This window comes from Kwoniella dendrophila, chromosome 7 (genome assembly GCF_036810415.1).
Source record: "Kwoniella dendrophila CBS 6074 chromosome 7, complete sequence".
In the NCBI taxonomy this organism is placed as follows: domain Eukaryota; kingdom Fungi; phylum Basidiomycota; class Tremellomycetes; order Tremellales; family Cryptococcaceae; genus Kwoniella; species Kwoniella dendrophila.
In genome coordinates, this window is record NC_089482.1 from 907,525 (window position 1) to 934,402 (window position 26,878).

General features: G+C 38.2%; 10 protein-coding genes across 10 annotated transcripts; 5 read left to right on the forward strand and 5 right to left on the reverse strand.

Moving 5' to 3' along the window:
• Window positions 1–26: 26 nt before the first annotated feature.
• Window positions 27–2,695, forward strand: L201_005545 (uncharacterized protein; the record flags this gene model as incomplete). Its single annotated transcript, XM_066221275.1, has 6 exons — window positions 27–312; window positions 419–435; window positions 532–643; window positions 706–1,007; window positions 1,073–2,580; window positions 2,650–2,695. The coding sequence occupies 6 exons, from the start codon at window positions 27–29 to the stop codon at window positions 2,693–2,695; spliced, it is 2,271 nt and encodes a 756-aa protein (XP_066077372.1).
• A 533-nt stretch (window positions 2,696–3,228) lies between these two features.
• L201_005546 (uncharacterized protein) lies at window positions 3,229–5,873 on the forward strand (the record flags this gene model as incomplete). Its single annotated transcript, XM_066221276.1, has 7 exons — window positions 3,229–3,661; window positions 3,737–3,918; window positions 4,002–4,210; window positions 4,276–4,825; window positions 4,896–4,981; window positions 5,048–5,303; window positions 5,373–5,873. The coding sequence occupies 7 exons, from the start codon at window positions 3,229–3,231 to the stop codon at window positions 5,871–5,873; spliced, it is 2,217 nt and encodes a 738-aa protein (XP_066077373.1).
• An 897-nt stretch (window positions 5,874–6,770) lies between these two features.
• On the forward strand, window positions 6,771–9,548 carry L201_005547 (uncharacterized protein; the record flags this gene model as incomplete). The annotated part of the gene is made up of 19 exons (XM_066221277.1): window positions 6,771–6,888; window positions 6,960–7,068; window positions 7,150–7,195; window positions 7,264–7,275; window positions 7,350–7,409; window positions 7,476–7,512; window positions 7,594–7,704; window positions 7,770–7,826; window positions 7,888–7,900; window positions 7,979–7,986; window positions 8,046–8,130; window positions 8,304–8,351; window positions 8,435–8,651; window positions 8,739–8,755; window positions 8,832–8,841; window positions 8,898–8,919; window positions 8,983–9,019; window positions 9,096–9,439; window positions 9,511–9,548. The coding sequence occupies 19 exons, from the start codon at window positions 6,771–6,773 to the stop codon at window positions 9,546–9,548; spliced, it is 1,389 nt and encodes a 462-aa protein (XP_066077374.1).
• Window positions 9,549–9,595: 47 nt separating this feature from the next.
• On the forward strand, window positions 9,596–10,084 carry L201_005548 (uncharacterized protein; the record flags this gene model as incomplete). Its single annotated transcript, XM_066221278.1, has 4 exons — window positions 9,596–9,622; window positions 9,691–9,784; window positions 9,866–9,882; window positions 9,938–10,084. The coding sequence occupies 4 exons, from the start codon at window positions 9,596–9,598 to the stop codon at window positions 10,082–10,084; spliced, it is 285 nt and encodes a 94-aa protein (XP_066077375.1).
• Window positions 10,085–10,300: 216 nt separating this feature from the next.
• Window positions 10,301–11,464, reverse strand: L201_005549 (uncharacterized protein; the record flags this gene model as incomplete). The annotated part of the gene is made up of 3 exons (XM_066221279.1): window positions 10,301–10,363; window positions 10,528–11,039; window positions 11,113–11,464. 3 exons carry the CDS (start codon window positions 11,462–11,464, stop codon window positions 10,301–10,303), a joined length of 927 nt encoding a protein of 308 aa, XP_066077376.1.
• A 425-nt stretch (window positions 11,465–11,889) lies between these two features.
• Window positions 11,890–13,851, reverse strand: L201_005550 (uncharacterized protein; the record flags this gene model as incomplete). The annotated part of the gene is made up of 4 exons (XM_066221280.1): window positions 11,890–13,104; window positions 13,194–13,586; window positions 13,654–13,719; window positions 13,786–13,851. 4 exons carry the CDS (start codon window positions 13,849–13,851, stop codon window positions 11,890–11,892), a joined length of 1,740 nt encoding a protein of 579 aa, XP_066077377.1.
• A 378-nt stretch (window positions 13,852–14,229) lies between these two features.
• Window positions 14,230–16,129, forward strand: L201_005551 (phosphatidylserine decarboxylase; the record flags this gene model as incomplete). Its single annotated transcript, XM_066221281.1, has 4 exons — window positions 14,230–14,479; window positions 14,590–14,774; window positions 14,844–15,074; window positions 15,173–16,129. The coding sequence occupies 4 exons, from the start codon at window positions 14,230–14,232 to the stop codon at window positions 16,127–16,129; spliced, it is 1,623 nt and encodes a 540-aa protein (XP_066077378.1).
• A 340-nt stretch (window positions 16,130–16,469) lies between these two features.
• L201_005552 (uncharacterized protein) lies at window positions 16,470–18,208 on the reverse strand (the record flags this gene model as incomplete). Its single annotated transcript, XM_066221282.1, has 7 exons — window positions 16,470–16,586; window positions 16,714–17,040; window positions 17,166–17,361; window positions 17,464–17,565; window positions 17,676–17,782; window positions 17,867–17,978; window positions 18,129–18,208. 7 exons carry the CDS (start codon window positions 18,206–18,208, stop codon window positions 16,470–16,472), a joined length of 1,041 nt encoding a protein of 346 aa, XP_066077379.1.
• A 578-nt stretch (window positions 18,209–18,786) lies between these two features.
• On the reverse strand, window positions 18,787–21,583 carry L201_005553 (uncharacterized protein; the record flags this gene model as incomplete). The annotated part of the gene is made up of 7 exons (XM_066221283.1): window positions 18,787–19,185; window positions 19,256–19,409; window positions 19,502–19,720; window positions 19,783–19,850; window positions 19,911–20,637; window positions 20,702–20,819; window positions 20,929–21,583. 7 exons carry the CDS (start codon window positions 21,581–21,583, stop codon window positions 18,787–18,789), a joined length of 2,340 nt encoding a protein of 779 aa, XP_066077380.1.
• Window positions 21,584–23,714: 2,131 nt separating this feature from the next.
• L201_005554 (uncharacterized protein) lies at window positions 23,715–26,702 on the reverse strand (the record flags this gene model as incomplete). Its single annotated transcript, XM_066221284.1, has 5 exons — window positions 23,715–24,098; window positions 24,162–24,320; window positions 24,373–25,577; window positions 25,620–26,463; window positions 26,577–26,702. The coding sequence occupies 5 exons, from the start codon at window positions 26,700–26,702 to the stop codon at window positions 23,715–23,717; spliced, it is 2,718 nt and encodes a 905-aa protein (XP_066077381.1).
• Window positions 26,703–26,878: the final 176 nt, after the last annotated feature.

The following is a 26,878-nucleotide window of genomic DNA, read 5'->3' on the forward strand; positions in this document are numbered from 1 at the left end:
TAGGTTTTGACAGGTGAACAAGCGAGATGCTTTCTCGAATAGGTATCATAGCTTTAGCTATTTTATCTACAGTTGAAGGACATCCACATAACATAAGGACGAATCCTAAATCAGCTCATTCAAATTTAGATACAGAGAAGAGAGCTACCGCATTAACACAGCCAAACATCTCAGGATGGACCAATTTAGGTTGTGTAGTGGATGGTTCAGCTAGAGTATTATCAGCAAAAAGTAAGATTGATGGCGCAATGACTGCTCAAATGTGTACTTCCTGGTGTGGAAGTCAAGGTTATGCTTATGCTGGATTAGAAGGTAAGTTTTCCAGCGTACGAGATCCTGATAGATTCAAACATGTATTATGTAGATAACTAATATCCAAATCATTCATGACATTTTCTTTATCTCGGTGAATTTATAGCTAAAAATCAATGTTTCGTGAGTTTATCTTTTTCATATTGCCCTAATTTCCTTTCCGGTCAAAATTGTAATATCTGTTGACTTTGACATTCCATTCGATGTTTCGGATTATAGTGTGACAGCCAACTTAGAAATGGACTTGGGGCATATGCAGCTGCCTCGGATTGTTCAAATCAATGTGCTGGTGATGCTTCTCAACCTTGTGGTGGTTATTGGCGAATGAACTGTAAGTTATTCTTTTAGCTCTTCTTGAATCGTTCCAGAGCTGACCTAGAATTTTCAAAATAGTGTACAAAGCAGTTGCAGGAAGAGGTGACACATCACCTTCGGCGACAACAGCTAAAACTACATCTTCCACTACTGCAGTTTCAACAAAAGTAACAACAGCTCCTACGACATCAACCAGTACCGCTGCCGCTGTCCCCACGCCAAGTAAAGGTAGCGCATATTATGGGTGTTATGCTGATTCATCTTCAAAACGTGTTTTAAATGATGCTTCAACTGAATCATCCACTATGACTCCAAGCACATGTCAATCCTTCTGTAGCAGTAAAGGATATACCCTTGCAGGTGTATCATACGGTAAACAAGTAAGTATAATTGACGTATCAAGGGAACCCATTCTCGTACTGAAGCTGATTTTGGCATTCTACAGTGTTTCTGTGGGAATTCCATTGACCAATCAAAGAAACAGTCTTCCGAATCCGGCTGCTCCTATGCATGCACAGGTAACAAAGCCTTATCATGCGGTGGTAATTGGTATCTCAATGTATACAGTTCAGGTGCAACCATCACCACTTCCAGTTCCGTTACCAGCAAAGCAGCATCCTCTAGTGCGAGTGTCAGCAAGAGCACCAGTATCTCAAGTAGCAGAACCAGTACCTCAGTATCAAGTACTAGCTCTGCAGCTTCTAGCTCGGCAGCTGCTGCTGCATCATCTGTCGCAGGAGCACCAGCTCCGCCTGCTGCAACAGGTACCAAACAGTTATATGCTCATCATATGGTCGGTAACACTTATTCATACACTCAAGCAACCTGGTTAGATGATATCGCTTTAGCTTCTTCGGTCGGTATTGATGGTTTCGCATTGAATTATGGATCTGATAGCTGGCAACCTGCAAGAATTTCTGATGCTTATGCAGCTGCATCAGCTGCTGGAAACTTCAAGATGTTCTTATCGATGGATGTATCAGCTTTAGGTTGTGGGTCAGCTGGAGACGCTCAAAATTTAGTCAAAACAATTGCAACATACGCTAACAGTACTGCACAAGCTAAAGTTAATGGAAAAGTACTAGTATCAACATTTGCTGGTGAAAGCTGTCAATTTGGACAAGGATCATATCAAAACGGTTGGAATTATTTTGATTCATTATGGAACAATACTGGAATAGATATTTATTTCGTTCCTGCAACATTTGCTGATATTGGAACATACTCTTCAAGTAAATGGATGGATGGTGAATTTAATTGGAATTCAGGATGGCCAATGTCAAATAAACCATTAGATACATCATCAGATCAATCATATATGTCAGCATTGAATCCAAAACAAGGTTATATGGCTGCTGTATCACCGGCATTTTTCACTTATTATTCACCTTCATCATGGAATAAAAATTGGATTTATAGATCAGATGATTGGTTATTAGCTAGAAGAATGGAACAAATTATATCACAAAGAAATCAATTTAATTTAGCTGAAATCATCTCTTGGAATGATTATGGTGAATCACATTATATCGGTCCTATAAGAAAAGATCAACCAAATTCACAAGGTTGGACAAATGGTATGCCACATACTGCATGGTTAGAAGTAATCAGATATTACGCTCCAGCATTTAAAACTGGTTCATATCCTTCCTCAGCTGATCAATTAGTTTTATGGTCAAGACCACATCCAAAATCTGCAGTTCCAACTTCACCTTCAATGAGTAGACCAACTGGTGCAGATAATACCGATGATTTGTTATACGTTTGGGTAGTCCTCAAATCACCCGCTACACTTACCGTCAATTCAGGTTCAAATGTCGCCTCATGGAACCTCCAAGCAGGTGTTAATAAAGTCTCAGTCAAATCTGCCGCTGGTTCAATAGGTGCTGAAATCATTAGAAATGGTTCTACGGTGAAATCATACGATTCAACTGGTTCTTTCAGTTACACACTGTAAGTTATCAGCAAATCTCACAACAATCCGAATGGCCAATTTTGCTAATCGATAACTTTTTTCAACAGTACACCTTCTGATTATAACTTCAATTATTTCGTCGGTTCAGCTTAATAACTATTTTCTTTATACTTCTGATGAGCAATATATACATATCCACCGATATTGTCTGAATATTGTAACATCCTTCGTCCTTCCACCATGATTACGACTTCCCTTATGAAATCTTCATCTTCTCTGTTTTTTGGTTTTATTCACAATATATAGATTTTTTAATGCTTTACACTTTTCGAATGCGGATACGCAACTTTGTTTTGGGACACTTAGACAAAAGGGATTAATAATGGTTTGTTCTATAATCATACGTAGACTTATATGCAATGCATGCTGTCTTCATTCTGTCGATATTAGTACAATTTGCCTTGTTTACAGGTTTGATTCGATATTTGCCACTCCCTACTCCCTGTTCTCCCTCGCGTCATACACGTGGATGCGGAACCTAAATTTCTGATTTTTCAAGTTAACGAGGATTTTGACAGATACACAAATTAACTTTTTGTATGAGACAAAGATTGTATTTTCTGCATAAATCCTTGTCTTATTACTCTCATTTTGTAGCTCAATAAACCAAGATTATACATACAAAAATGAGTACAGCTCAAGAGATCAAGCTATTAACATTATTAAATGTTAGTGCTGTGAAAAGACCTAGAGATTTGGATAAACCAGGTGGACATAGAGGATCACCATCTTTAATTTCAAAATCTAAAACACCTTCTTTGGTTATCGAACAAGAACAAGAAACGGAATCTCTGCCACAAGAAAATGGTGAAGGTTCATCAAAGAAGAAGAGAAAAGTCATATTCGGTGGTGAAGTTGGACCTAGTGGAAGTACGTATGGTAAGAAAGGTAGTAATAGTAAAGGCAAAGGTAAATCAACCGTGGTTGATAATAGTAATATCAAAATCAATGGGTCAAAAGCTGTAATGGAAGAGAGTTCGTCCAATGGAGACATAGTAAATGAAGATGTTATAGAGGAAGGCGAAGAGTCAGGAAATGAAGGTGAAAACTCTAATCCAGGTGAGTTGTTTTCGGGGTATGTTACAATCAATATTTAGTAAGGACTAACCAGGATTATTGCATTGTATGAAATAGCCAATAATGATTTGTTCAATGTACATTTCGGAGCAACTCCACCAATACTTACGAAAGAAGCTATTACATTAGATGAAGAACATAAATGGAAAGCTTCAAGAATAAGTCTAAAAGGTTTTGGTAGAGCCGTTGAGTTATCAGCAAGTACTAGTAGTATATCAGAAGAGCAACCCAAAACAAGGGTAAGCCTTTTTTGCTTCTTCCTTCTTTATCCTTTTTATACCTATCAGAGGGAATAAGAAAAAGCTGACTATCTCACATTTAGATAACACCTTCCATCGTTACCTCCTTGAAAGCTTCTTCCTCCACTAATCCCCTTCTGTCCACTTCTTTATCTCATCTCGGTAGTTATAAGGATTTCTACCTACATTCCCTAGATGGAGAGGCAGATGGATCAGAATCTCAGATATTAGGTGAACAGAAAGAAGCTATGAGACAGGCTGCAATGGTACACTCCCTAAACCACGTTCTAAAGTAAGTTATCTGTTCATCGCACATTCCAGCTCAAAACCAACGCTCACATTTACTTTACTATTTAGGACCCGTCGACGTATTATTAGAAATAATGAAAAACTTGCTCATGCAGCATCATCCGACAACCCCACATCAATCCCAGAACCACCAAGAGATCAATCATTCACTAGACCAAAAATTCTTTTGTTACTACCATTCCGTTCATTAGCTTTACATTATATCAAAACACATTTATTACCATTAGCACCAGCTGGTACACAAATTGAAAATCAAAAAATATTTTTAAATTCATTCTCTTTACCTGAAGATGAACAAGATCCATTATTATCTGAAACTACTTCGAAAGATTTTCCAATTGATCATTTAATCAATTTTAGAGGAAATAGTGATGATAATTTTAGATTTGGTATAAAATTCACAAGGAAAGCTTGGAGATTAGTTATGCCTCCAGCAAATGAAGAAAAATTATTAGATTGTGATATTTTGATTTCAAGTCCTTTGGGTTTCAAAATGGCATCTGAAAAAGAAGATTCAACGGATTTATTGAGTTCAATTGAAATTTTAATAGCGGATGGTTTAGATACTATGGCCATGCAGAATTGGGATCATGTACAGGTAAGTTAGTTGGAGAGCGCTCAGACATATCTGTATTAGGGAACTTGCGACTTACCTTACGTATTACTAGTTCATCTTCAATAACATGAATAAAATACCTAAATCACCTCACGGATGTGATTTCTCTCGAGTTAAACCTTGGTACCTAGAATCACAGTGAGTATCTTGCAATAGTATATAGCGATGAGTTTGACTAACCAAACAATGCATCATTTCTGTCAGAGCTCAATACCTTCGACAGACTATCCTACTCACTCGATACGATACACCTGAATCTCGTGCTCTATTCAATCGACATTGCCACAATCTTCAAGGCAAAGTCAGGTTGGAAAAATCAGATTACAATGGTGTACTTGATCGTGTGAGACCGGGTGTAAGACAGATATTCGAGAGAATTGATCTAGAAACACCAAAATCGTCAAGTGGTAACGCAGCTGTAGAAGAAATTGATAATAGATTAGAATGGTTCACGAAGAAGGTAAGCTAATAAATCGTCGCATCTGAGCCGAGCAAGTTAGCTGATCTGCTTCGTTTTTGGATTTAATAGACTATACCAGCATTATTGAGATCCGCAATATCAAGACAAAATACTTTGATCATCGTACCATCATACTTTGATTTTGTTAGATTGAACAACTATCTAAGGAAAAATGATGTGATTGGATATTCAGCTATATCAGAATATTCATCAAATTCAGAAATTTCAAAAGCAAGAACATTATTTTTCAAAGGTAAAAAACCTTTTTTAATTTTAACTGAAAGATTACATTTTTATAAAAGATATAAAATAAGAGGTGCCAAAACAATAGTATTTTATTCTTTACCTGAACATTCACAATTTTATTCAGAATTTTTAATAACACCTTTTTTACCTTCCAAAAATCACAATCAAAATCAAATTGAAAATGAAATTGAAATTGATGAAGCTGAAATTTCAAGTAGAGTTTTATTTTCAAAATTTGATTCATTAAAATTAGAAAGAATTGTAGGAACTCAAAATGCTAAGAGATTATTAAATAGTGGTGAATCTAGATTTGAATTTATATAGTTTTAATCGAATCGATGTGAAAGGTATTGCTGTTACACATCATGGTTATACATATACTGTAAATGCATAACAATCTTGGTAATTCTGTGATTTGGATGTATGGAAACATGGTCGAAGGCGTATCATAGAGCCTGCAGGGATTGATGCTGGGAAGATTCACGTCGAATTAATCCATCAAACAATAACGAAAATGATACTACGATAGATTATATTGTATCTTCCCTTTGCTGCGCGTTAACCTTGCGACTTTGTTCAGACTGATCATTCTTCCTTGACATGGATCAGCATCAACTTTCATTCGTTTCGGGCGTATATCTTGAGTTACAGTTGGTGATACCGACCTTGGCAAAGTTCAGCCAAAGGACCGTTCAAATCGGAGGTTTGTGCAAATTCAAGGGGGTCGAGAGGTACCGTATGAGCGTATACGCTAACATCGAATTCCCTTCATTGATGAAACCACTACTACTAAATCCATCAACATCAAATTTTCTGGATCTAGCAATCACCCCAGTTATACCGATTGACTTATGTTCGAAGGGTATACTAACTATCTCTTACATTTTAAAGCGAAAAAAGGACCTTTGATGTTGATAAAGGAGTGAGAGAAGTACCCTTTCATAGAACACGTTGTCACTCCTTTATAGCTCTCCCTTTGAGGTTTGATGGGAAATGACATATCCTTTGCTTTTTCTTGATGGTCTGCCTTCTGGATTCTGTGTATATTGAGAATAATCCTACACTATACATCAGAAGATAACACATAAAACTTTTCATAAGTGTTATGGTATGATTGAATTAACTGATCTTTCTACTTACTAAACCTATTGAGCAATCGATAACTACTGAATCCTTTTATGATCCACTGGTCACTCTGAACATACTCAAACGACAAGAACCATGAGTACTGAACAAAGAGAATCTTTACCTCGAACAGAAACGGATTCTACGAAGAATAATGTCTTGAACGATTCGACTGGAACTCGAACTGAAGATGAGAAATCACTACAAGAAGAGCGTGAGTCAAAACTCAGTGAAAATCAAGTTGTGGAAGGATATTTGGCTGAACTGGAGGATATTCATAAATAGATATTGATCCACTTTCTCCTGGAATGATCAAGCTTTATGGTGTATGGTCAGTAGCATTATTAGCTACTTTTATGGCTGGTTACGGAACAAGTTCGATGACTGCTATAAAGTAAGCTTCAGCTGAGTTTAATCCAACTGGAAACGATTATAAGATTACCACCGCCATCAAATGCTAAATTATCATTCATAGTCCAATGCCTATATATCAGGATTTTTTTCGCTTTGCGGATGTAGGAGTGAGTCATTAAAGATTGTGTATAATTCTTATCGCTTAGAGCCCTCTTATTATGTATCATCTGAATAGGTATCGACAGGTGTAAGTTCGAGATTCGATAAGCGAAAAAAAACTTGCTGGTGCAACTGCTGAAACATCCCATGTTCGATATATAGCTGGTATTTGCGATGTGGCCTTTAGCAGCCTGTTGTCTTTTTTGGCTAGGTCCAATAATAGTAAATCTTGCATTGCTAGTCCTCGATTTGATAATCGAGTTTTGGCTGATGGATCAATATACTTAGGCAGATAGATTAGGTAGAAGAGGGGGGATGTTCGTTTGTAAGCGCAGTTTTTTTCCGAATGTCAATATAAGTAGAACCTATATTCGTGAGAAGCTAATCATCCTTCCTTGTACTCCAGCTTCTTTGATATACATGTTAGGGACATGCTTGGTTGCTTTTGCCAAGAACTTTGGCATGTTACTAGCTGAAAGATTCTTTATAGGAGGAGCTGTTGGGTTAATGCAGCCAGGTGAATCGGTCGTACTTTCAACCAATTTTTTCAGCTCTTAGCTAATATACAGTAACTTTGGATAGCTGCTCCGCCTTACCTTGTCGAATTGGCTCCGCCTCTAAATAGGGGTCTACTCACAGGTTTGTACGAGTTCATCTATAATCATGAGATACGAACTGGAGCTGACCGTTCGTATATCAGGGCTATTCAATTGGTGTGTAACTTGAAACCTTCAATCGAGATGATCGCCCTTGTTGATAGCTAAAAGCTGACGTTGACGATATCGAATTAGTTGTTGGTGTGAGTTCTGGTCATTCAGTCATAGATGTAGCTGATCTAATTTTACTATACCTATCCAGTACTTGGTAACGCTATCGCTACTATGGTTTGTATCGGTACGAATAGGATCAAATCCAATTGGGCGTGGAGACTACCACTTGTAATGTAAGATCAACCTATCATTTTCTATTAGTACAGTCCTGGAATGAGATCGCATATTCGAGTAGCTTACCTAGAAAACGGTAAAACGCTCTATAGCCAATTGATCTGGCCGTAAGCAATCGATTGATCTTTATGATTATCAGTGACAAGCGATATAGGCTGAATAATCCATATAGTTCAATCATGGCTTCTACCGTATGGTTTCTTCCCGAATCTCCTAGATGGTAAGTACAAGTATTCTGGCACAGCAGTTATTTACAATTATTGTGCACTGGAAATCTTGAATTAACACACTTGAGGAAATTAGGCTATATGTACATGGAAAACCTGAAGAAGCAAGAAAAGTATTAGTGAAATACCATGGAAATGGGATATACACACCGATAGTTGCAAAAGAACTTGATCAGATTATGTTATCACTTAATAGTGCTCCTCAGAAAATGTTTGATTATGCAAATTTGGCAAATACCAGAGCAAAAGCGTACAGATTGGCATTGGCTTTGATTATGGGTGCTGCAGGTCAGGTGAGTAACCTTTATATCACTTGTGAGGTGTGTGGTGTTATTGAATAGTCTGGAAGATGCTGATTGACCAAAATACATGATTTCTAGTTAAGCGGTAATACGCTGTAAGTTGATTTGTACCGAATTCAGCTATTACAGTAAAAATCAGTACAGCTGATAAATTGTTTCCAATATTGATAGGATGATCTTTGTAAGCTTGTTTCACTCATCCATAGCAGGAAAGTCGCTAATAAGACCGATTCATAGGCACCTAGTCTGTACAAGCAAGGTTAGTTATTTGTATGTCTGCCCCAAGTAGGAATAACCAAACTTACAGTTTTGACAAATATAGTGGGAATGACAAGTGTAAAACAACAACTAATCATGACGTGAGATATAATTCCAATATTTTTATTGACTGCTCATCATTTCCCAGCTGAAATATTTTTTCTCCTCTCCTATTAGACTTATACCTACATTAATCGGATTGATATTCGCTATAATCGGAACATATTGTTCAGATCGCCTAGGAAGACGTAAAATGTTAATTTGGGGGACTTTGTTATGCGGTATTTTCTTGTCTTTAGGTATGACATGTTCAGCAATTTCGTTAAAAGGTCAAACTTCAATTTCAGTTTCAAACTATAATCATAAAGCAGCAAAGGGAACAATTGGGTTTTTGATTTTATTTTATGCTACTTATGCTTGGTCATATATTCCTTTAGTAGCTACTTATCCACCTGAAGTATTAAGTATGGAACAAAGATCTACTGGAATGGGATTAATGGTTTTGACATTGAATCTGTCTTGTAAGTCATCGATATTCAGGTTTTTACATTTGCATTAAATTAGTTTGGTTAATACATCCTATATTTGGCAGCCGCTATGGGCCAATTGACAACTCCAATTGGTGAGTAAGACATAATGCGTTATAAGTGATATCCTGGCAGACTGACCATATTGATATGGTTTGTAACGTAGCTTTACAGAAGGTAGGTCCCCCTTTCTTTGTTCTTCTCTCGCACAGAGAGAGTGGCCATACATAACCACAATTTCATAGATCGGTTGGTGGTCGTATCTACCTTGGATATGCTGGGATTTGATTCAAACTGGTATATGGTATTTTATAGCTGTAGAAACTAAAGGTCGGACATGTCAGTTTTCCTTTGATCACTTCTTACCTTTTCCGTTTACTGTAAATTGCTAATTTCTTCATCAAATATACCTTATGGTAGTGGAAGAGCTCGATGAAGTGGGTATTATTCAAACAACTTTTCATGGAATATTCAGCTGATTAATGAAATTAGATCTTCAAAGCTCCGAATCCTGTTAAAGCATCTTTGGAAATTGCTGAAAAGGCCACGAAGCACAAGGTGGACCGAGAGAAAGGTATTGAGCAACCGAACAACGGACGAACCGCCAACGAAGAATCAACACCTATCAACGCGAATTGAGTGATTTCCGTAAATTAGGTGTGCGACGAGAATTGACCGTGGAATAACTTTTAGAGATACGGAAGGGAAATTGACACAGGTGAAATTGATTGAAGATCTTGTAGCTTACCATTGCATTCTCCATATATATATTATATTATATTTGCAAGAACTATTATTATTAAACATACCAGATCTATCATATCGATACATAATGCATTGCAATTGCTTACACAATTACTCCCTTAACCAAGCTTGATTTCTTGCTCTCTTTTCAGCATTCTTCTTCTTGAATCGTTCCTATAATATTAAGGAATTCAATTGATCAGCTTCTATATGATCTATATTTGGTGTGGGAGTGATAATCGTGACCAAAGGAATAATAATGGAGATCCAACAATGATTATCCTTTTCTTCCAAATTCGTATTGGAAAGACAGTATGTTAGATAATTATTGTACTTACCATATCTTTTTTAGTTATTTTCTTTTCATTCGGATTAACACCTGATTCTTGTAATTTTCTCTTTTTTTCATTTTCCAATTGAGTTTGTTTTTCCCATTCATCAACATCAAAATAATAATTATTCATTCTTTTTGATCTATTATATTCATTTAAATATTCTGGTCTTTGATTTTGATTAAAGCTTGTAAATTGTCCTGTTCTTGCATTAAAACTTGCTTTTTGTAAAGTTGGATCATTTGAGGAACCACCACCGTTACTACCACCACCACCACCAAATAAGTATTCTAATCCTTCATCTATTTCTGGTTCTCCAGGGTTCAAGTTCGAATGATTACCAAATCCATATCCTAGATTAGTCTGTGAATATGCTGAAGTAGATGTTGAAGGCAAAGGTGGTTGTTCATTAGGTAAAGGTGGTTGCTGCTGCTGTTTTATAGACCCACTGGCATCAGATGGGTCTAATGGATTCGTCCATGATACTTCACCAGTCTTCGTGTTCCAGAAGTACCAAGCTATAGATCGAAACACATGATTCTGTCAGCTAAGATTCCGCCCTTTTAAAAGAGTTCAGGAAATTGAGCTGACCATTCTGTTCCGGTGCCCAAATAGCTTGCCAAGGTTGTTTTTCTTTCTCCTCTTCATTGTCTTTTGCTTTACCTTTATCTTTGGGATTTGAGCTTGTTTGTCCAGGTAATCTTTCTTCTGATGGATCCCATTCTTCCGCCTCCTCTTCGTCCTCGTTATCGTTTTCAACTCCTTCTTCCTCTCCTTGATTGGCTTCATCTTGACCTAAACTAGTTATAGGTTGATCGACGACTCCTTTTTCATTTTTAGACGAGGTTTCTGGGAGATTTGAGGCGATAGGTGGAGGTGTAGGTGCCCCCGAAGAAGATCCAGCGTCTTCTACTGTTGCTTTTTTCGACGTTGATGGTGACATGTTGAGGGAGATGTGCTAAACTTGTTCAGCCGCTAGTATGCTTGATTATTCAGTTGTGATAGTTGTATCTTGACACCTAGTATATTTATGTTTATGCATAAGGAAGGATAAGAATTTAAAGACAAAACAATTAGTAGTTGGTGCTTTGAGCAGTGACGAAATACTCGTATGAGATCCGATAGCAATATGAAATTTGCTTCCGTCCTGTATTAAACTGGAAGTCAACCAAGTTATATACGGTGACAAGCAAGGAAACGAGCAGAAAAGCCTACACCATAAATCTGAGTTAATCAAGTTGCAAGAGATAAGATAATTCTATACTGGGGATACATATAATCAATGCAAACATATGTAATTATACATACAACTTTAGGCAATATACAACACGATAATGAAATTTCGTAAGAGCACTCTTTTGTGCTAAATCAATCTGAAATTTCGATGACTTCCGGAAAATTGTTTTCTTTTTGTGAATCTTCTAGAGGGCTTGACGGTGATCTCCTTCCACTTCTAGCTTTGTTACCACTTTTACTTGATCTACTACTATGACTATTCTTATCTACTACTTGTTTAACGCTCTTGACTTTAAACGATTCAGATTGCAACGATTTTTTTGCTTGTTCTTGCTTATTAAACTCTACCTCATCTAAATATTCCAGAAAACTCTCATCTACATCAAATCCGTTTTCATCATAATCTATCGTATCTTCATCGGGATCATCATATCGTTTTTTATTTTTATTTCTTATTGTTTCAGGTTGTTTACCCTTTCTAGGACTATTATTACTATTGCTCCGCGTATTCGCGTTGTTATTAGCAATATTATCAATTTGTCTCATCATAGATTCATCTAAAATGATAAAGTCGTCACCGTCTTCGTCTACATCACAATCGTGATGATTACTCTGAGGAATCAGAATACTGCTGCGATTTATAGGTGCTGAGGATGTTTTGGGTTTCGAGGCCCTAGCTTCCACTTCGTCAATTTGCCGTATGAAACTTTCATCAACGTCATAACCAAATTCATCTTCATCTATCTCACCATCCAGCTCTGTTAATCTATCATTCGGTATATCATGGTAAAGTTGCTGAACTTTCGCGGTAGCTGCTTTGGCTGCCACTCTTGAACTCCTCTGGTTTGACGTACTGTTTGACGATTCTTTTATATCGTCCACGGAGGTGATTGAGCGTTTGCGAGTTGAGGTTGCCTTTACACCTTTAGCTCTAGTAGCCGTTGGCTTAATCAGTGCTGGTGAAGAGGGGGGATCAAACAAAGGTATATCACTTGTTTGATTTTGAGCTGATGTAGCTGGGAAATAACGTGATCGTGAAGGTCCAGCTGTGGACACAATCTCTGGAGATGCAGGTCTGACTTGTGTACGAGCAGGCTTTACAGGTCGAGACGAAGATGCTTGAGGTGTTGGACGAACAGGTGGTGGTAACCGAGCCTTCCTCTGAGTAGGTCTTGATATAGTTCCGCCTGCTCCATCATCGGCTTTACCCATTCTTCTTTTCAGGTCATTCAGGAATTGATCTTTCTGTATTGCTTCGAGATGTTCTACCGAACTTTCGAAAACTTGAGTGTTTTCTGGTGTAAGGAGTAAAATGTTCCTCAAACATCTGACCTTTTGACAAAGTAGCTAAATTGATCAAATCATAACTTTAGCTATACATATTCCACTGAAGTCCACTCGATGAAAGACATTGCGAAGCTTGCGATCATACTCACTTTACATCCTAAAGAAGTTTGACCTAAGACTAAACCATTTAACCTCTTGTATTCTATTGCTTTTATAGTTTGCCTACCATCACTTAATTCGAATTTCAACATACTTCTTTGATATGGTGGAACTTTTCCTTCTTCAACTTGATTTTGATCTTCCTCTGCGGTAAAGTCTTCTTCATTTGGCATTCTTCTTATTAAACTTTGACCAGATAAAACTTCAGATCTTTGTTCCATCGTAGTTTGAATTTGAAAAGCTGAATACCCAATTTCACTTAAATAATGTATTTGTAATAAAGTGGGTCTCTGAAATAATATTTTGTCATGTATTTCACCTGAAGGAAATACACGTGAAGGTAATGTAGATTGCGATAGATCCGAATAAAGGTATTGAGCATGCTGAAGTTAGGTTGGGAGTGTAAGCTATTTATGGGACATTGCCTTAATTGGTTGTATAACAGCTTACCACATCATCGATACTAGCTTCTGATCCAGCATCTCTGAGAGCTTTCAAACATTCCTGCACCCATGCCTAGACGATATAAGTTTGTGAGCTGCATGATAGCGATATTTTACCAAAAATTGTACAGCTACTCACCGGATCTACCTCCGGATTCGGGTAAGTCCTCTTGAGAAAAGCTACAATGGGTTGAATATCCATCATATCGGGTTTTCGTATTTCCTAGTTGATATCATATCCCATCGTCCCCTACAGGAGGCATATTGAACACTGAGAAGTATATCTATTTATGGGGAAGAAGGAAGGATCAAAAGATCAAGGAAGCAACCTGAAATCAAACGCGAAAATACCTTTTACTGTAATATCAATTTCTAATGTTGAGGAAGTAGGGTGAGGATCGCTGACGTAATTTCCACGCGTCGGGCACAGACCCATTATTACTGCACCACCCGACCGAGGATTGCAAGTTTAGAGCCGAACGAAAAGATCATCGATCCCATGTTAGTTATGCTTTTCCTTCTGTTTCTTATGTTTTTTTCTCCTTCTTTTGATTAGACAATAACCTTTAGAAGGGCAGAAAATATGATTACTCGATACTCTATACGGTCTTTGACAAGATCATCTGTACCAATACGTGCCTCATCTTCACTACCTCTTTCCTTGAAACCACTCCCTCCCTCGAGAAACCTCTCTCCACATGTCCTTTCTGCAAGATGGAATTCCAACACGCCCAGACAACCGTACACTCCACCTGAATTCAAGACTAAACCTACTTCAGAACAGAATACAAGTGAATCGCAGCATGACAACAGTCAAGGGAAACCTTTTAACGGTAAGTCGAGTCATCTCATCTATACTCTATACCCTTGTCCCGCTGTTGTGAAGTCCTAATTCCCTATTCCATACTTTACTATCTCTTTCGATTGTCATTGTAATACGCAGAAAAAGTAGCTCAAGCTTGGTCAACTCCTACTCGATGGTATCCTATTCCGATTGCTCTTGGTGCTCTGGTATTGTTAGCTGTACAATATCGTAAATCTACAAGAGATGATATAGAGGTTGATACTCAGGGTGAAGGTGGTGCGGTTTTGAGGAAAAATGGTAAGAAAGTGGATGGACCATGGCAGGTGAGCAACTCACATACTTGACTACACTTTTTGTTTCTCGCTGACCAGAGGGCTTTCTTGGAATTTCAGGTGCGAGTGCTTGGTGCATTGCCACTTCGATCATTATCGCAATTATGGGGTTACCTGAATGGTTTAGTCTTACCAGTGTGGTTCAGACCCTTTGGGTTCAAACTGTACGCAACGATATTCGGCTGTAATTTGGATGAAGTGCCCAAGGATTTGAAAGAATATGAGAGTTTAGGGGATTTCTTTTATCGAGAAATGAAAGATGGACAGAGGCCTATAGCTGATGCGCCAATGGTGAGTTCCAAATTCTTTGAGTTTCAACATGCTCACAATTCAGGTCTTGAGTGTACCTTCTTGTGTCTCTTTAAACTGATTCATCCACATCATCAAAGGTTTCTCCCGCAGATGGTCGAGTTTTACATTTCGGTGAAATCGTGGGATCCAAGGTTGAACAGGTCAAGGGTATCACATATTCGTTAGAAGCATTATTAGGTACAGATTCATCATTGCATGGAGAAACCACTTCTGTACACAATAAAGGAGAAGTGGTCGATCATCACAGTTTCGCCAATATCAACGATATTCCTTATTCGCTATCAACATTAATGGGTAAAGGAGCTGAAGATGGAGAGATGAAATCAGTTGATGATGCTACATTACCTAAGAATGAAGAGAAAGAGGCTGATGCATCACATCCAATGAAAGGACAAGATGCTAAACACGATGCCAGTGTAGCAGCAAAATTAGGAGGATTAAAATCAATATTCAAGAGAAATAAGAATAAAAATAAAGACAAAGATTTGACAGAAGTAGCTGAAGAAGCTAAAAAAGTTGATAACAAGTTATTCTTTATGGTCGTCTATTTAGCTCCTGGGGATTATCATAGATTTCATTCACCTACAACATGGATAGTTGAAAGAAGACGACATTTTACTGGTGATTTATTCTCAGTTTCACCATATATAGCTAATCGATTACAAGATTTATTCGTCTTAAATGAAAGAGTTGCTTTATTAGGTAAATGGAAATATGGTTTCTATTCAATGGTACCTGTAGGTGCAACAAATGTAGGATCAATTAAAATCAATTTTGATGAATCCCTAAGAACAAATACAAGAAAAATTACACATCCACCGCATACTTATGCAGAAGCTGTCTATTCTTCTGCTTCATCGATACTAAAAGGTCAACCTTTATTAACAGGTGAAGAAATGGGTGGTTTCAAATTAGGTTCAACCATAGTCATGGTTTTCGAAGCTCCCAAAAATTTCAAATTTAAAGTTGAACCAGGTCAAAAAGTTAAAATGGGTCAAGCTTTAGGTGGATTTGATGGTGAAGAGGATAATTAGTCAATTATTCAAGTAGAGATTTTAATAGAGATAAAGAAGACATTATCAAAGCCTTTGAATTCAGCTGGGAAGTTCATACATATGCTCTGGCCACAAGTGAGATTTAGCCCACTATGTATTATCACCACAAAACATGTCAAAATGACGCAGGCACGCTCAACACGGGTCAAGACGCCTAGTAACCGTAAGATAGGAATAGACAACATCAATGCCAGAATATAGGATAGATATATAATAATCATCATATGCCAATTTGGTAACTATGCAATATTCAATATGTATCTTGTACATGATTAGATTGATTCCATATGTTCATGATACATACATACACTACAGTTAACTATATTTTCAATGCTTGAGGAGGTAAACTCAATTTACATAATCTAGCTACCATTGCACCTAATTGAACTAAAGTTCCTACACCTTCTAAAATACGCATATGTGTCCAACCAATTTCCTATTGAGTGTGAGATTTATAACGTGTTGAGTAAGTTTTGTGGGTTTACAAATCCCATGTGAAAGAGAAGGATGGATGATTTTGATGGGATATTAACGGATGGAAGAATGGAACAAGACGAACTTACTTTAATAAATTCCAATTTCATATATTCTTGTAAATCATCCATAGATTTAGTTACTCTAAAAATTGAAGTAACAATATCAACAGCAGAATAACCTTTATCCCATAAATCATTTATTCTTGATAAAGCTTGATCAATTAAACCATTTTGACAATCTTTAATTAATTGTTTTAATATAATTGGATGTGGTTGATCACAAATTTTAAATACATTATCTTGTGAAACAAATCCAAATCCACTATATGTAGATTGCAAATTATTTATAGCTTGTCTCATATCTCCTTCTGCAGTAAATATCAAAGCTGCTAATCCTTGATCATTATATTTTACCTATAAAAGTGTCAACTACTCATTAGTAATTCCTCTTATAGACCATTCCTCATGTTTGAGATTAATAGGATGGATGGATTGCTAGATTCATTCGGATTGATGATTTTCATCAGCCGATAACTTACATCTTCCATTTCACAAATCTCTTTTAACCTTTTCAAAACTTCTGCATCTCTCAATTTTGAATATCTTAAAATAGCGCATCTTGATTGAATAGGTTCAATAATTTTATTTGACATATTACATGCTAATGCAAATCTTGTTGTATTTGAATAAATTTCCATTGTTCTTCTTAATGCTTGTTGTGCACCTGCTGTCATTCTTTAAGGTAAAACAATGGATGTCAGTCAATAAATGATAATATAATTGACGAATTTGTCAGGAATAGTGGATTCATCAAGTCAATGATAACGCAAGACTTACGAATCAGCTTCATCTAAAATGATGATTTTATGTCTACCATTAGGTAAAGTGACTTTTCTCTGAGCGAAAGATTTGATTTTATTCCGTACTACATCTATACCTCTATGAATCGTCGGTTGTGGGATAAAGTTAGCGATGTTGTAATGAAAAATTGCAAGACATTTAGACGGAAGATATTAACTATCTTCGTCCGCTCTCAAAATCAGACTCACCTCTCGTCAGAAGCATTCAATTCTAATACACCTTCTTTATAAGCATCACCTAACAATGCATGTGCTAAACAATGTATTGATGTAGTTTTACCTATACCTGGCATACCCTATTGATAAATATTGGATCAGCTAAATTGCGAGCATCGTATAGCTGAAATATGCAATTCAGCAAAATCATTAATCATACTCACAGATATAATTATATGTGGTACATTACCATCTTCAGCAATGACTTTTAATCTTTCAACAGTTTCTGAATTTCCTACTATATCATCTAATAATACAGGTCGGTATTTTTCCACCCTACGTTTCGATATCGTAAGATGAGTTTAATCATTTAGCGATCTTTATACGCAATCTCTACATGTTCACATACATTGGGGAAATATGATATGTCATCCCCGAGTATATGCTAACAGTAAGATGATAATAAAGGTTAAACAAGAAACTCACCATGGCATCTCATATCCTTCTGCATCTGTATGTTTCGCTATAGCCGATACGGTTTCTTTACCTTTTGATGAAGAAGCCATCTCGCCCAATCTCAATAAGCTTATAGCTTTGGTTTATCTGTCGATGCAAAAAATGATGAATTGGTAAGAATTTCTACGTATATAAAAATAGGTAGGATGATGACAAGAACTGAAAAAGATGAACATTGATTTCCTCGATCATCCTCGTTGCAACTTTACGTGACGCGTTTGAGCCAGACAGACAATCCAGATAAGTTACAGTAAACCAGCCATAAAACGATCGAAATCATTTTTTCTCTTCTGCTCATAACTTATTCAATCTTGCATGCATGTTGGTCTGATATATCATCACCATCCAAACTTCTTGGTATTACATAGCATGTAACAGGATATCGCATCTCATTAATCTATATGATACTAGCGAGGAATTATATAATCAAGTCAAGGAGATATGTTATATTAAAATATAGTCATATAAAAATAGATTATAGGATATATATGGACAGAGAATTTCGTTGAAATCATTATATTATATCGTTATAAGTGAGAAAAGCACTTCACTGTACTATGTTAAACTAATTTGACTCTCCAACTATACTTTCTTATTCACTTACTCCTAATTTTCCATACATAGGAAACTAAGCAATTGCCAAATTATTCTTCTTTCTTGTCATTCTCAGACCCGCCCAACCTTTTAAAGCCATTATGACTACACTCCAACAGAAAATTAAACTTGTTAAAGCTACAGTGAAATTGAGGAAAGCCATCATATCATCCCAACCAGCTCTCATTGCTGCCCAAGCAATTTCTTCATTACTTAACATGAAAACTATTCCACCTGCGGCATATCCAAAAGCAGTCAAAACTTCAGTAGGTGGTCTTGATGGTAAGGTTGATTCAACAGGTGGTCTTAAGAATAAGAAGAAGTACGTTAAGAATCTGAATAATGATCCTCCAGCTAATAATGTACCCCAAAGTGAATGTATGGCTACCTGGAAAACGTATTCTTGATGATGTGCTGCCATAGCTAAACCAGTCTATCGAAGATGAGTGAATGAATAGTCAGCTGATAAATCGTTACACAAGAAATGACTTTTCTTCACTTACAACACCAATGACTAAAGCAGGTAGAGGGTTATAACTGAAAGCGTGAGTGGGTGGTTCATGCACATCCCTTCTTCCGCCAGAAATGAAGGATCCCATGACTTTTCGTACCCATCGGGACTCAAGTAGCATACCAGAGAGGCCGGCGAACCAGAACCTAGAGTAAAGTTTATTAGATCAACGTTTGCAGGAAAGGAGTGAAAAGGGCAGAAGATTGGAGAGCTTATTAACAATAATCATTCTACTCACATTACAGCAATGGAAATATGTTGTACTTGTTTGACGGTATAAGGATCGTTTGATTTGGATCCAAATCTCTCCATCCAAGTATTGGTAATACCATAAACGAAGATAACTGAACATTCCACCATTTCTGCCGAAACACCAAGGCCTCCTGGTCGTTTGTTCCATGCCCATCCAAGATCGGCATAAGCACCGAGGTATCGAGCAAAAGTGAGCACACCGTACCTATATATCGTTTTGTTGGTCGTCAATATCACAGAGTTTTCGCTTTCGTAGAGATTACTCACCAGAAGAAGATGGAACCTTTGATATAATGAGCAGCACAAGAGTTGATCAGGCCAGCTCTGCACATACCCTAATACGTATTGTTATATCAGCTTAATACGTATGATCGCTCATACAAAAGCCGACTCACAGTATACTCGGTAAATTCAGTCAAAAATACTACATATGCAAAAACAATTTGACTTCTTCTCACCCATGTCAACACGATCTCAATAGCTCTTTTGAGACCACTTGATTTCGTTCTTGACCATATGGGCTGTACGTGATCCTCCTCTTCATGTTCATGATGGTCTTCATTCTCATCATGGGTTTCACGGGAATGCGCATCATAGGCACCAGTTCTATTGGCGTGATTGGACTTTTGTAAAAATGAATTATGTGATGACGATGTTGCTGGGGTATCTTGTAAGGTACCTTCTGAACCGGTTGAATTTCTCGATTCCGGAGTCCATTGTCTAATAAGTAAAGAAGGTCTTCTGGGTTTACCTGAACTTGTATTACTTGATGTTCTGAATGGAAGATGTCCAATTTCATCAATCTCATCTTGTACGTTGCCGTTTTTAACGTTGTGTTCATTCTCATCTTCATCGTCACCTACAGCAAAAACAACTACATTTCCATGATCGTCTTCGTGGTCTTGATCCACTAAACCGACCATCTCATATCTGTTTGCAGGCCAAACTCCGTCGACTTTGTGTGATGAGAGTACTTGGTGTGCAAAAGCGGACCATGATTTGTCATGCTGTTTGTAGAACTTGATACCTCGTTTGATAAGTTCCAAGGAATCTAGAACCGTCAAGCCAATGGAGACGAGCAGTAAAATGTTAGAAAAAGATTCATGGACGGCACCTTCATATCTATGGGTGACAATCTATATTAGCATTTCTTCTGCTTATGATTAATGATGCAGATGCAATTTACCTGTTCTCTTGAGCAGCTTTATATGCTTTACCAGCTAACCAACCTAGAATAGCTACCGTGAGGAAAAATGCATTGGCGAAATAATGTGATGGATGATCCGCAGCTCGAAGGGCAAGTGCTATGTATAACGTTATCAACAGCAAAAAGTCAGCGTCAACGTTATTCCCATTAAGGCACAATCTGTTGCCACCGACATTTCGATAAGTTGGGAAAGAATTACAACTCACAGATAGGTAATAAACCGAAATAAGCACCATAATATAACAAAGAATGTAATGCCATTAGAGCTTTATGCGACACAAACTCATCTGGATTCCAATCATCATCAAATTCTTCACCGAAAATAGCAGAGTCATTATCTAATTTGAAATCCGCGTCTAAATAAGTGGGTGGGAAATAATGCCATTTATGTATACCAATATCATCTAATTCTATTTTAGCTTCTGTGTGTGATCCATGATCATGATCATGTCCTGAAGGTGGTCTCTCCTCAACAGAATGTCCGTGTTCATGTGAATGAGAAGTTGGGTTTGAGTTGATTGTTGATGATGATGAAGGTAAAGGAATTTCTGAAGCGGCAACTGAAGCGGCAATGGAATCACCGGTTGTTGCTGTTGTCGTTGTATCAGTAACCAAAGTGACCGTTAACGAGGTATCTGCATGCGTATGCTCTTCTCCATCATCATCGTCCATCATACCCATATCCATACCATGATGACCTTGATCCTCTTCATGTCTTGAAACCAATGCTTGAGAAGAAGAAATGAGTGGTGTAGCTGATGCGAAAGATGAAAGTACTATAGGTAATAATAATATAGTCGAGATTAGAGAAGTCGTGACGGGCAAGGTCTGATTAAGTTTTTTTGGTCTTGTCGTCACCATTTTTATGTTCATAGAATGCACAGCTGCAAGCTGTTGTTGGAAGACTGAGATAAGGAATTACAGTTGTATTATAGGAGTCGGAATATATGATAAGTAAAAGGAAGAAATGAAATGGAAGATGCAAACATAAGGCGACCGAGAGGTTTTGTACGCGACCTATTGGAAGCTATAACAACTGATCGTTAAAAGTGTTAGATGAGGATCAAGGACATTGCATGATCAGTATTTATAAGTGGTTGTTGACGTGTGTCAAACAACGTATTTTTCGCACTAAACGAACTAAAGTGATGTTTTTGCTTACAAACCCATCATGAGGAATGAGAACATTATTATACCGGGTTTCAGCTTAACTATTTCGGCTTTCCTTTCTCCATCCTTTTGGAAGCGAATCAAGCTTCACCACCATAAGCACTCTCTAGCCGAAATAAAGGTTTGTGTTCAAACGGAGTTCGAACAGCATTTCTTATTCTCGTCTTTACCCAGGTTGACTAAACTGTGGGCTGGATAATCCTTCTTTCGCTAATGTAGCTGTTACGGACGTAAATTTGCCATTTCCCATTTGCCATTTCCCATTCCATTTCCCATACCATGAAATCTGGACATACCTACAAACAATCATGGCACTAGTTGAGTCGACTTCGGCCTCGACCGAATGAGTTCTATATTGATGATACTGACTTTCTTCCTCAAACATTCCAATTTTCTCATGTTCTTTATTCTATCTAACCGCCGGCCAGGGACAAGGTGGAAGGGTTCTAAGGGACGAAAAGACTTGAAAAAACGAGGTAATCTCGCATATCGCTTTAATCCGAAAGTCAGTTTTGATTGTCTTTTTTGGTGGAATGATGCTAAATTTCCCGAGTTTGATTGATTAGGATAGTTAGAGGTGACGTAGGCTTTTTTTCCTTCGTCATTTGGGTAAGTCGTCTTCAAACCTTTGTACTGTAATGATAATTTTGCAACTTGGAGAAAGCAGGATTAAGAGTGAGATTACTGCTGCTACTACTGCCTGAGTGAGCTGTGTAATAGGGAACCTCGAGTCATTATTCTCCTAATTGCCAGCGATCGTTGATCATGCTACTGTACTCGTACAGTCGCTTTTATGTATATTTTATAATCACTGGAAACCAAAGACGGACTTGTTACTACAAGACGTTCGGTCGAGTCATCCCGGCCTACCAATTCGGCGATCAATCACGACTACAGAGTGTACTAAACATGAGAATTCAGATGCATTAACTTAGGATGGTCAAGAAATGCCAAGAGTTTTCGTATTGATGCTCTTTGTTATTACAAGTAAAATGTAAGATGTCCCATGGATATTATCGGATTTTCCAATGGAAACATCTTTCGGCGACCGATATCATCATGTGATATGTAAAGTTGATTGACATTTGGATGCTTTTTGTCTGGGACTTTCATGTCCCGTTATTCATTGACGATTTCATCTTTGTATCTTGCTACGAGAGGAAATCAAATTGTCCTCCATACAGTTGTAATGTGAACATATTTGAACTGATTTGCATGGGGATAACATAATACTTTATCACACCACTGAAAATCAATCAACAGCATGCAAACAACCAAGAATTTGACCTTCATCTACGGCCATAGAAGGTTTAAATCGCCGCCTCTCGTCTGCTCGGCGAAGCTTAAGCTACCTATCGCTCGGTTAGTACCAAGGTGGTGGACCACTTGGGAATCCCGGGTGCTGTAGTTTTTTCTTCAGTTTGACTTTTGGTCCTCCCTTCAATAGATAGTAATAAGAAATCGAGGTCTTGTTCGAAATAAAGCAGATGTAAAGCAGTAGGAATCTGGAATAATGCAAAGTTCGCAAGATCATGTGCGGCGCCGGTGGGATGAGGTTGTATTTCAGCAAATTATGACATATTTCGACATATTTCGTTTCCCAGCAGCATGTTATGTTAAGTATGTACGATATAGAACGGCGAAATCGTAGCGATTTTTATATTATTATAAGCAATAAGAGAAAAAGTATATATAGGTGCAAAGAACAAAAAAGGAAAGTAGAAATAAGACGTGGAGAGAAAAATTTTGTATTTTGAGTGATCGAATATCTTGTCATTTCTTGGATATTATTGATCCTGTTTCTAGTTAGATCGATGACTGATTACCTAGCCATACCAGCTCTTTCTTCATGCCAGTTTCTAACACTATTTAACAGCTTTGAGATTTGTGGTGAATCACCATTTCTAATGTCATTTATACTTACGCCTGCAGTATCTATACCTGCATCAATAAGTATATCCATTGTGGAGAAAAGACCCTCTAAACCTGGTAAACCTGATGCATCAGGTGCAAATGCTTGAGGTGGTACAGGTGGATTAGGTTCAACATTTGATAAATGTTTGACGAGTAGGAAGATGACTTCTCCAGAGACGAACGATTGTGGTAATGACCCAGCTCGAGGATACGCTGGAGGTAATAGCGAATTTACCCATCTGACTATTTCTGCGTTACCTTGACCTTCATCAGAATGATATACTGAGTTCACCTATCAAAAGGACGCCTGTCAGTTTCCGCATTATTGATTCATTCACAACAATATATCACGTACAGATGGTCGAGCAGCACCATTGAAATTACTAGATGGTCGAGCAGCTTCATTGTAATTACTAGATGGTCTTCGGGTATCTCGACTTGGTCTACCAGGTGATGAAACACTGATTTGTTGACTTGCTCGTCTCTTTTCGCCAGAGGTAGTATCGAGACTCATCTGTAGGCAAAATCGTCAGCTCTTTTTTTGGAACTTATAGAGATTGACTTACCAAGACACTAGCGTCATGTGCAGTAAGTTGATTAGGATTCTCCCTTCTACTAGCTCTTTGAGTTGCTTCTCGAGTTGCTGGACTTGGAGGACGCGGTGCTAAAGCTTGAGCTTCTGCTAATGGGATAGTAGGTATATTACAGGATGAAGTCACAGGTACAGAATAGTCTCTAGCAATTGTGGCTTTCATTAATGCTTTCATCCATTCTCGAATAGCAGTTTGTTCAGTTGATGAGAAATAATGGGCCTTGTCATTTGGTCCTCCAGTAAGTCTGAATCCATACGACCCAGGATTGGTATTTTCGTCTACTATGACTCTAGATCCTTGTAATTCGATATGACCTTTAACTCGATCTTCAACTTCACTCTTCATATAGTAAAGATGTGAACCCTTGAGTACGAAGAATCTTTGTTTCCAAGAACCATATCGATCTCCTTTCTTTTTCAAATAACCAGAGAAATCGGGTGTACCAATTTGTTTGAGAGCTGCAGCATTTCCAACTCCATTACCGGATATACGTCTATTGGCTTCCGGTGTAGCAGGTTGCATTTGATGAACTTTGTTGGAAGATGGGAAACCAAGACGAGAAGAGTTTCTGTGTTGCTCTGAACTTGGAGAAACAGAACTTGGCGGAGCAGGTTTACGTGATCGACCAAAGAAACTCAATCTTTCCTTGTTATCTGTACTTGGCTTACCACGTTTGTGACCCATTGAACCGGTTGATTCACGTTTGGTGACGGCGGAACTAGGTGTAACGGGACTAGCGGGTAGACTAGCAGCTGTTGAACTAGCTTGATTGGATGAAGGGGTTTGAGCGAGATTTTCTCTAATTGCTTCCATTGGTGTGGGCATTCCGAGACCTACGTTACTGGTTTTTCTACCATGAGCCCAAGCACCATGAGGGATATCGTCGGTGGTAGATGCAGAAGTAGGTGGAGTTGACAGAGGAGGAGTTGTAGAGGGGAATGGTTGGCCCAAGGATGAATGAGGGGCACTCATGCCACGTAAGGAGGCACTTCCCCCTGCACTGACAGGTAGACCGGAGGGTGATTGTGGTTGTGAATTTGAGGAGACCATGGATGATGGTCGTCGGAGTTCGGAAATTGCAGCGGCTATTCGCATACGTTTGCCAAATTGAGGAATATCGAGTTCTTTCAAGAGGTTTGCATCGAGCTCAAGGAGTAGATCACCGGTAATTTCGTGTTCTGCGAATTGTCAGCATTTAGTCATTAGGACAAACAACTCACCTCTGAATTTCTCTGGAATACCTTCATCAAAGCCTTTCGCTTGTGCCCAGGCGAAAACATCATCCACTGTCCAGGCGTGGACAGATTTTGTTGGAATGCCAGAAGCAGATGATCTAGTCGTGAAAGTAGGTTTTTCGAATGGTGGAGTAGAAGGTATATGTGCAGGAGGATCCAATGATCTGTTCGTTGTCTCAAACCTGGATACTGGTTGAGCGGATAATTGGGACGAAATAGGTGGTGTAGGAGCAGGCGAAAGCACTTTAGGTGGGAGAGTATTATTGGCTTCAAGAGGTACTGGACTAGTGTGGAAACCGTTAAGAATAGGTGAATCGATACTTCGGTTGATGGCAGCACTTCTAGGACTTCTCCTATAATCTTCGTCCTCATCCTCACTTTCATCCGAATATACTAATCCAGCCACACCACCGGGAGACGAATGTGGGTTCTTTTCTCTTTGTTCATTAGCTAAACGCGCTTGTTCAGCTAATTTTGCTCTTGCACCTTGACCTATACCTAACTCTTCTTCGTCCTCACTTTCTGGTCTATCGTTACTGGTAGTCGTAGTTGGAGCAGTAATAGATTCTATAGCGTGTTGTATATCTCCAATTGTTTTACCCATTACATTTCCGAGACTAACAGCGGTAGTTTCAACAGCAGTAACAGCATTTTCTAACAAGCCTCCTTCGGCATCATGTGTACCTCTAGGTGACTCATCTGGTATAGGTATGGTAGGTGCGGAGAGATATGGTTCACTCTTGACTACAGATTCATTGGCGAAATCGGATTGATGTGGTTCTGATTCGTGGATTGACTCGGGTTTGGATATACCAGCAGCAGGTTCATCCTGTTGACTTGGTACACCTTCACTTATATAAGTAGCTGGGAAAAGACCCTCTTCACCTTTTGTATTCCGTCCCTAGCACTTAATCAGCGGTAATCACAATAATAGACACTTACTCTCCACCATCCATCGCCAAACGCTTCATCCTTTTCTAATACGATAATTTCTTCACCAGCTTGAAACTCTAATTCGTCGCCATGTTCAGCCATGAAAGTGTGCACAGCTCTCACAGTGAAGACCATGTTGAACGACCTGCTTCAGCAGATTGTCGTGAAGCTGTTTGCAGCGATAGAAATGTGAGATAGTTGATTGGTGAATAATAAAATGCGGGATACTAGAGATATGGGATTAGTCATGGGTTGATCGAATGGGGCAAACAAACGTTAAATAACGGGGCATGAGCGTCATCAGTCTTGAT